The sequence below is a fragment of the Larimichthys crocea genome, chromosome XIII, assembly GCF_000972845.2.
Source record: "Larimichthys crocea isolate SSNF chromosome XIII, L_crocea_2.0, whole genome shotgun sequence".
Lineage (NCBI taxonomy): Eukaryota > Metazoa > Chordata > Actinopteri > Sciaenidae > Larimichthys > Larimichthys crocea.
In genome coordinates, this window is record NC_040023.1 from 11063053 (window position 1) to 11072999 (window position 9947).

Genomic DNA, 9947 nt, shown 5'->3' on the forward strand with positions numbered 1-9947 from the left:
GTTATATAATATAAATATATATATATATATATATATATATATATATACAATATTAAAAATATAATAACAATATAAAACACACAATATTATTAGCATCTTACTGAAGGTCAGTTTTATCCCAGTCCACTGATGACTGAAGACTAAAGAGGTATGATCACACCCCACATAGACTGTCTATAGTAGTCATAGTAATGCTTCTGATAGTTTCTTCGTAACCTCTGACAAATGATGTAACTGGACATTTCATAGAAAAATGTAGTAAATGAAGAAAAATATCCCAAAAAAGGAAAAAAAAAACATAAAATGAAACATTAATTTACTGGAAATAAAATATAAACTTTGACCAAACTGACGGACTCTCTGAGAATGACGTGTAGCTCGTCTATAACATGCTGACATCATGCTGTGTGGAAGAAGACTTGAAGCTGAGACACTGAGATCATGAACTCGTGAGGAAACTGTCCACGGTCATGAATCAATGGGGGAAGAAGGCTCATTTCTCCGTAAGACTTTTTTTAATGGCACTGCCCATTGTTGGCCATTAGAAAGAATGCAGGCTTAAGACAGTTGCGTGTTAGCTTCACTATATAGTCAATAGACAAAGTATAAGAGCACCAAAGGGAATGTCTTGGAGATTAGCTGAGTTTCCTGAATTAACGGCCGGCAAACTGTAAAGCTCTGTTTTTGACGTGTGTGCACGAGAGGTGACGCAAAGCCAACGCTCATTCATCGGGGACGTCGCTGACCTTATTAAACTTAAGGACTAATGCAGTGAAAAGGACAGTCCTTATTTAGAGGATTCTGTGGGCTGTGGCAGACACACATTGCTGGCACTGATGAAAAAATGTCTGAGATGTTCCACTACAAATGAATGAATGGATGGACGGATGGATGGATGGATGGCTGGCTGGCTAGATGGACGGATAGATGAATGGATGGATGGATGGATGGACGGACGGACGGCTGGCTGACTGGATGGACGGATAGATGGATGGCTGGCTGACTGGATGGACGGATAGATGGATAATGGTTGGACGGACGGACGGATGGATAGATGGACGGATGGATGGCTGGATGGATAGATGGATGAATGGATGGACGGACAGATGAATGGATGGAAGAATGGATGGACGGATGGATGAATGGATGGACAGACAGATGAATGGATGGATGGACAGATGGATGGATGAATGGATGGATAGACAGTTGGATGGATGAATGGATGGACGGACAGATGGAAGAATGGATGGATGGATGAATGGACAGACAGATGAATGGATGGATGGACAGATGGATGGATGAATGGATGGACGGACAGTTGGATGGATGAATGGATGGACGGACAGATGGAAGAATGGATGGACGGATGGATGGATGGACGGATGGACAGACAGATGAATGGATGGATGGACAGATGGATGGATGAATGGATGGACAGACAGATGAATGGATGGATGGACAGATGGATGGATGAATGGATGGACGGACAGTTGGATGGATGAATGGATGGATGGACAGATGGATGGATGAATGGATGGACGTGAACTGGACTGCTACCCGTTTATTTCTAAACCACCTTTAGGTAGATTTGATGCATTGATGCAGACTCCTGCACTCAAAGTTGAACCAGAATCGTCTTCAACTACAGTTTGTTTGTCCTCAGGTAAAACTCAATCACACAGTGTTTAAGATGATTCAGTCCGTCACCATCCATGAGAGCTCGCTGCTGGCATGGCCGAAAACTACAACTTTGTTCACATTTGGCTCGCATTTATTTTTTTTAATGATTAAATTATGTTTATTTTTACAGTTATTATAGTTCATGCGAGATTAATCCAGCAACTCGATTTAACTGACCCAACCTGATCTGCAGGTGCATGAGTCACAGCAAACCTGTTACTCCAGACTGCGAGGTACTCCGCTACAAAAATATCACGAGTTTATCATTTATACCATGTTTTGATTTGAAATAGCATGCACAGTGTTCACTTCGTGTACGGGTAAAAGGATTTTAGAAGACACCTGTGTGAAGCTGTCAGCAGGAAGCCAAAGAGCACACTGGCTGGCCTAAAGAGAAACGGCACATTATTTCATGGACTGATGGAAGCAGGATTGATCTTTTTGGGTCTAGACGACCTCCAAAAACTGAACTCATCACGACATCAGCATCATGACATGGGGACGCTTCTCACACAGTCTCTCACCTCAAGACACAAACCTAGAATTATCTTTTAAAAACACAGGAGTGTGTGTTTTGCACACATTTATAGGAAGCAGAACACACACTCGGCTCAGACTGGTGCGATTCGTCCTCGTGAGGCTTCAGATTCACAGACACGTGGGGGTGATGGTGACCGGCCTGCATGTTTTAAATATCAGGTCAAGTGTTTCCTTCTAACTACAGTAATCCAACAGCCATACAGCTTCTTTAACACCTCAGGCTCCCTCGTGTGGTCAGGTTCGTTCACAGCAGAGAAAAATCTCTCGTTTTGTCTTTAATTACAGAAGATGCTGAAATCTGAAAACGATCAATCTTTATTTCATCATTCAAGAAAAAAATAGATTGTGTCGGAGTGTTAAATGATTCGAGAGTAAACATGAAAATCTGGAGAAGCCACAACATTTACTTTTATTCTGTGGAATGTAAAAAAATTAAACAATCGCTCCAGAGGAAACGGACGCGAACACGTAGGTCACGTCGCTTCCTCTGCGCTCCACGACCAAACTCTGAAATGTTGATTTACAGAGCGGCAAACCTGACTGAGACTTTGGAAAGAAAGCGGACCACTGGAGGCGACCGGCCGTCGGTTCAAGCTGCTGTAGCTGAATGAGCCGTGCGGTGACGGAGGGAGCGATGGTCGTGACGGAGGCCCCTCGATGGACAGCAACACTTTCACTTGCAGCAGGATGTTTCTGTTCCAGCTGTCAGTCTCTCTCCCGCTCGACAGTTTTCACGAAGCCGAAATAGAAACATCAACACAAATCAGGGACGTGACCACGAACTGCTAAACACATAACAAAAAAAAATCATCTGTTCGCCATCAGCGGGTGGAGTTTGTCCCAAAACATAAAAAAACAGGACAACACACCGCTGGAGGAATAATCCACTTGAATTCTACTTAAAACCGCCTTTTTTTTTTCAACCTTTTTTGACCCTTTTCCCTCCCCGTCCTCCTCACTGCGAGGAGCTCCTGTCCACTCCACCTGCGCCTCACTCGTACTCGGCGATCAGCACCATCATGCCGACCCCGAACAGCAGCGCCAGGATCTCCAACAGAGACTGACCGAAACTGGAGCGGCCCGCCAGCAGTTCTGGGAGCACGGTCACCGTGGCGATGTAAACGAACCCGCCGGCCGTGAACGGCAGGATCCAGGCGGTGGCCGCGGCGCCCACGCCCTCAGCCAAGAGGGAGCAAGCTGTGCCGGCCAGAGCTCCCAGCGCCGTCAGCAGCTGTAGACACATGGCCTGATGGGAAAGAGGAAGCGGATTACTGCAGCCATTCGCTCTTCATCCGTACGTTCATAAACACCTCAGCGGTCAGCTACCTTTCTCTTGGTGCAGCCCGACTGGACGAGGATGGCGAAGTCTCCGATCTCGTGCGGGACCTCATGCAGCAGGATGGTGAGGGTGGTGACGGCGCCGACCGTCGGACCAACCAGGAAGGACGCTCCGATCGCCAGGCCGTCAGTGAAGTTATGCGTGAAGTCGGCTGCCAGGTTCAGGTACCCGGACACCTTGATGTCTGCAGCAGAGAGAAGAAATGAGTTATATAAAGCCTCCATCCACGGATCTGGGTGAAGCGAACAGGATCGACTGATGGAGGTCATGAAATCTGTGCGGGGCGAGATTTTATGATTATGTATTCATGCAAATCATTTGTTGACCATGGTGACTCGTCAACGAGGGACATCCCCGGAGTTCAAGAAGTCCACACTAAATAAAAAGAGGGACAGCTACAGTAACGTCCTGCAGTCTTCTACCTGTCAATCATCTACCTGTCAATCATCACTCAGAACACCTGCTCTGTTTGTCTAACGATGTCGAGGTCGCTCAGCTGAACTACTGTCAACAACCTGTGTGTCAGTGTGCAGAACTTCATGTGTGTGGATACAGAACGTGGGCCGGATCCAGGCCAGTTATCCCGGCATGCGGGCCATGCTGTGCCCAACGGGGCTGGACTGCCGTCACTCCACACAGGTGTGTGTGTGCCACAATAATCGAGCTACGTTTCAGTTCTGTTCTCACTTTTCCACGGTGTAAAACTGAGAGCACACTCTGTTTCATAAAAGTAATTAACGAGTTAATTAGAGACGTGAACACGTGCAGCTAACACAAAACTCACTACCTAATAAAGCGAGCGCCACGTATGAGTCGGCATCTGACCTTTTCATGGTGACGCCGTGCTCACCTGTGCTCTGCTTCTCCTCTTTCTTCGGCACCTTCTCGTCTTTGCCTCCTTTCCCCTCCTTCTTCTTCTTCTCCTTCTCTTCCTCTCCGTCGCTGTCCTTTTCTTTGGGAGCGTCTGAAAATGTCACATCAAACATCAGCTGCCGGGTTTCAGTGAGTTACACGATGAAAATATTCTGCAGACGAGTTTGTGTCGGCGTACCGTGCGAGTGGCCGTGGGAATGTCCGTGTCCGTGACCTCCCTTTAAAAGACGCACAAATTTCTCCACAACCAGGAAGGCCACGATCCCGCCGAGAACCCACAGACCCACTGACATCATGTGACCGTGGGCGGCTCCTGTGCAGGTGGAGACACGTTTAAAAAGGTATTTTAGGCACTGGCTGATTGTTGGACAGTGCATGAACAGAAAAAGGTGATTGATGCGTACCGTGCGAGTGACCGTGGTCATGTGACTCTTCACTTTCGTGGGAGTGGCCGTGATCTTCTCCGTGGTGAGAGTGAGGCTCTGCAGGACAAACACGATACAAAAGGTCGTCGCTGTCAGCGTCAGATGAAACTTTCAGGTATTTATATCGATGTCTGAGCTCGATCTGAGGCACCAAGAAACTTTGCACAGTCAGCGGCTCATTCTGATTTTGTATCGAGAGGAAGTTTGAAAAGAGGGTTTGTGCGTCAGGAGTCACACAGAAACAGCTCGGCTGGCTCGTGTGAACAGGATCGGACGTTTGAGGGGCAGAAACTCTGACAGCTACAGCGACCTCACAGGGTCGGTTTAGAAATACAACCTTTGTATGCCAGGAGAGGGCAGCATCTCTGCCACAGCCCCCTTTTAAACCGATGAGCTGGGCATATATTTCATTTAGGTTTTTTACAAATGCATCTTAATAAAGCCTCAAACCAGAGCGACCTACCCAGAGCATGTGGAATGAGGTGCAGGAAGGCGTCACCCAGCAGTCCCCCCGACGCGAAGCTCAGCAGCACCTTCAGCAGGTTCTGGTGCTGGTCGCTGTTGGACTGAACTGGAATGAGGAACAGGATGAGGAAAGGAGCCGCGCTGATCAGCAGGGTCGCTCCGATAGCCTGCGGACAGGGAAGGAGGGAAGTTCACGAAACAAGACACAACAAGGCTCACAGAGGAGGAGAGAACTCAGCAGACAGGGTTAAACCAGACAAACACTCCACAGTAAACACACAAACTGGATCTGACACGATTATGACGAGCGCTGTGATCGACTCCAGGTGTGTTTGTGAGTCACGCTGGTAACAGATCCAGCTCAGAACAAAAAGAACAGCAGAACCTGACGCAACGTTTGGAAGTGAAACGTGGACAAGCTGCCAAACGAGGTGCATGCTTCTCTCATGAGGAAACTGCTGCCTCAAAGTGGCACCAAGCAAAGGTTTCTCTTATCAGCCTGTTAGCTCACCGTGTGTGTTCAGCCTGGCCAGACTCTCAAAATGTTTCCAGAACATTCATGAACCTACAAAGACCTCATCCAACACGACCCTGAGTAACACGGCGAGCTGCTGAAGGAGGATCAAACACGTCACACTGTAATCAAGTACAGTCAACCTTCTCACCTGCGTCCAGAGCTCCACCACATCCCTCTTCTCCGCCTCCCTCTTCACCCTCTCCCCTCCGTGCGAGTGCCCGTGTCCACTCTCCTCCTTGTGCACCCGGACAACATCCTCCTGATGAGCGTGCGCGTGTCCGTGGTCGTGAGAGTGCGCGTGTCCGTGGTCGTGGTCGTGAGAGTGCGCGTGTCCGTGGTCGTGGTCGTGAGCGTGCGCATGTCCGTGGTGCTCCTCTTCCTGAGTAGGGAGGTTGGCCTCGGCACTCCACTTGCTGGCTCCGTGAAACATCTTCACGTCGGCGTGGTGATCGTCTTCTCCGTGAGAGTGACCGTGGTGATGGTGGCCGTGGCCGTGTCCATGGTGATGGTGCCCATGTCCGTGGCCATGGTCGCCATGGGAATGGCTATGAGAGCCGGCCGGATGAAGCACTAACAGGAGAACTGCTGATGTGGCCACAGTCAGTGCCAGCAGACGTGCACAGCCCATATTACCCCCTGTGACAAAGAGAAAGACACAGAATCAATAAAAACTCACATGGTCAAAGATAATACACTGTGATACATCATCATACATGTATCATGTGTACTGGAAAATACTCTTTCTGTGGCATTAAAGGACCAGCGTGCATAGTGACATCTAGTGGTGTAGCTGCAGACTGCATCCAGACAGATCGGAGCTAATTAAACTTCTTCATGTATCTGGATAGTCTCTGCTTCAGGAAACATTTCAGGCTGTCTGTGGAGGTTTCACTGATCGGAGTGTCTGATTGGCTTGACGTGACGTCAAACTCCGGGATCTGGATCAACCTCTGCACACCGGCACTGAAATGAAGGCAGAGGAAAAAGCTCTGCCCCTGAATCCAGCCTGAGTCAAGTCCTGAATCCAGTCCTGAATCCTGTCTGCATCCTGTCTGCATCCTGTCTGCATCCTGTCCTGAATCCAGCCTGAATCTAGCCTGAGTCCAGTCTGAATCCAGCCTGAATCCAGTCCTGAGTCCAGTCTGAATCCAGCCTGACTCCAGTCTGAATCCAGTCTGAATCCAGCCTGAATCCTGTCTGAATCCAGCCTGAGTCCAGCCTGAATCCAGCCTGAATCCTGTCTGAATCCAGCCTGACTCCAGTCTGAATCCAGCCTGAATCCTGTCTGAATCCTGTCTGAATCCTGCCTGAATCCAGCCTTAATCCTGCCTGAATCCAGCCTGACTCCAGCCTGACTCCAGCCTGAATCCAGTCTGAATCCAGCCTGATGCCAGCCTGATGCCAGCCTTGAATCCAGTCCTGAATCCAGCCTGAATCCTGCCTGAATCCAGTCTGAATCCAGTCTGACTCCAGTCTGAATCCAGCCTGAATCCAGCCTGAATCCAGCCTGAATCCAGCCTGATGCCAGCCTTGAATCCAGTCCTGAATCCAGTCCTGAATCCTGTCTGAATCCAGCCTGAATCCAGCCTGACTCCAGCCTGACTCCAGCCTGACTCCAGCCTGACTCCAGTCTGAATCCAGCCTGAATCCAGCCTGATGCCAGTCTGAATCCAGCCTGAATCCTGTCTGAATCCAGCCTGAGTCCAGCCTGAATCCTGTCTGAATCCAGTCCTGAATCCTGTCTGAATCCAGTCTGAATCCTGTCTGAATCCAGTCCTGAATCCTGTCTGAATCCAGCCTCCTGGGTGTGAAGGAGTTCCACATACTTTGTCCCATCTCTGTTAGATCCTGTGAATAAATGTAACTGCTCTCAGTGCAGCTGCAGAGAGTCATGGAAGTGAAGGTAATGTATTTAAACACAGTGCATCATGTTTGCATTCAGCCTGAGGAGGTCTGAGGTCTTACAGTCTGTCTTACAGTCTGAGGTCTTACAGTCTGAGGTCTTACAGTCTGTCTTACAGTCTGTCTTACAGTCTGTCTTACAGTCTTCATCAGCTGACTGTGACTGAGCTCGTGTTTGTTGCACAGATGAAGGTTGTCTAAGTTAATCACATTATGTTAATGAGGTCAATCATTATGTTAATGAGGTCAATCATTATGTTAATGAGGTTAGTCATTATGTTAATTAATCTGTTCAAACACTCAGTCTGTTGTTAGCCGGCTAGTTAGCTGCTAACCTGCTAACGTGTTGCTACAGCGGAGCAGCGGCCTGGCTGCGCCGCGCACGGAGCACTCTTACCGGGTCGTGTCGGGATATGTCACCGCCTGTCGGGGCCCGCTGGATGGGGACAGGGTCGCTCTCTGTCCGCGGTCAGAAGTGTCCGATAGACGGCTGCTGTCTGTCTGTCTGTCCGCTGTCTGTCTGTCTGCGTGGATGTGAGGCGAGACGAACACAGACGTGGCGTTTGCTCAACTCCAAATCTCGCGGGAAGGGGGAGTGTTCCAATACTGTGTGTGTGTGTGTGTGTGTGTGTGTGTGTGTGTGTGTGTGTGTGTGTGTCCCTCGCCGCCTTCCCTCAGACGTACAGGTGTGTGTAGTTTGTCACAGTGTGTGTGTGTTTAACACTCACACATGCTGATAAACGCAGATCTGTGAAGGAGGTCAGAGTGGAAATCTCGCGAGATCAATCTAGTGTTTTGACTCAGCAGCAGGAGGAGAACAGGAAGAACAGGATGCTCCTGCAGGAGAACAGGATGCTCCTGCAGGAGAACAGGATGCTCCTGCAGGAGAACAGGATGTAGGAGAACATGATGCTCCTGCAGGAGAACATGATGCTCCTGCAGGAGAACAGGAAGAACGGGATGCTCCTGCAGGAGAACGGGAAGAACGGGATGTAGGAGAACATGATGCTCCTGCAGGAGAACATGATGTAGGAGAACGGGATGCTCCTGCAGGAGAACGTGATGCTACTGCAGGAGAACGGGAAGAACGGGATGTAGGAGAACATGATGCTCCTGCAGGAGAACAGGATGCTCCTGCAGGAGAACAGGATGTAGGAGAACATGATGCTCCTGCAGGAGAACAGGATGTAGGAGAACGGGATGCTCCTGCAGGAGAACGTGATGCTCCTGCAGGAGAACAGGATGTAGGAGAACATGATGCTCCTGCAGGAGAACAGGATACTCCTGCAGGAGCAACAGCAGGAGAACAGGATGTAGGAGAACAGGATGCTCCTGCAGGAGCAGCAGCAGGAGAACAGGATGTAGGAGAACAGGATGCTCCTGCAGGAGAACAGGATGTAGGAGAACAGGATGCTCCTGCAGGAGAACAGGATGTAGGAGAACAGGATGCTCCAGCAAAACAGGATGCTCCTGCAGGAGAAGAACAGGATGCTCCTGCAGGAGAACAGGATGTAGGAGAACAGGATGCTCCTGCAGGAGAACAGGATGCTCCTGCAGGAGAACAGGACGCAGCTCTGTTTGGTTAGTGCTCCAGACTGCGACATGAATCATTAATCAATAAATAATAAACACATGCAGTGTGGCTTCAGTGACTAGCACGAGGAAAACTGGGTCCCTAAAATCAAACCTCCACCTTTTCATTAACCTACACCTGTTATTATTTATATCATAGTCACTACTCTTGCAATAATATAATTATTTATATAATAGTCACTTTCTTAGTAATATTTCTCACACTATGGTCACTTTACATTACAATACTCTTGTTCCCATTTCCTTTCATCTTTGTACAATTGTGCCCACCTGATCCCGTGGGGTGAATCCTGCCACACGCTGCCCCGACACGTGGTACATTTTCAGACATCTATGAGACAGCATTCACAGCGGATGGCTGGACGCCGTTGTCCCCGTCTAACGCCAGGAGATAGTGTTGTGTTTCTCTCTCTGGAGGAAACAAGCACAGTTGCTTTGTTTACCATTTGAGAATACTGAGGATCACATGCACCAAAGTGTTACTTTCTTTTTCATCTCACCTGATCTCCGCTTTCAGCTCATTCTCGTTCCTCTCCCTCTGCCAGCGGGTTGTAATATTTGGCAATAATGAGTTTCCATCCCAGAAGGTAGTAACGAACATGACCCTGCAGAG

General features: G+C 48.9%; 1 protein-coding gene across 2 annotated transcripts; it reads right to left on the bottom strand.

The window, feature by feature from the left end:
• Nucleotides 1-2604: 2604 nt before the first annotated feature.
• LOC104939753 (zinc transporter Slc39a7) lies at nt 2605-8490 on the bottom strand. 2 transcript variants are annotated; one of them, XM_027286646.1, is made up of 8 exons: nt 8470-8490; nt 5988-6475; nt 5321-5489; nt 4837-4914; nt 4611-4745; nt 4410-4523; nt 3547-3743; nt 2605-3466 (listed from the first exon to the last, which is right to left on the bottom strand). In XM_027286646.1, the coding sequence occupies exons 1-8, from the start codon at nt 8471-8473 to the stop codon at nt 3212-3214; spliced, it is 1440 nt and encodes a 479-aa protein (XP_027142447.1). In that variant the 5' UTR covers nt 8474-8490; the 3' UTR covers nt 2605-3211. The 2 variants fall into 2 exon arrangements, with proteins under 2 accessions (XP_027142447.1, XP_010754607.2); XM_010756305.3 differs by lacking the exon at nt 8470-8490 and adding an exon at nt 8139-8430.
• Nucleotides 8491-9947: the final 1457 nt, after the last annotated feature.

Excerpts from the sequence above, each read along its gene's own strand:
- LOC104939753 (XM_027286646.1), bottom strand. Across the intron at positions 4,746-4,836 it reads TGACCACGGTCACTCGCACG|GAGCCGCCCACGGTCACATG; the intron begins GTACGCATCAAT and ends CCACCTGCACAG. Across the intron at positions 4,524-4,610 it reads TTCCCACGGCCACTCGCACG|ACGCTCCCAAAGAAAAGGAC; the intron begins GTACGCCGACAC and ends TGACATTTTCAG.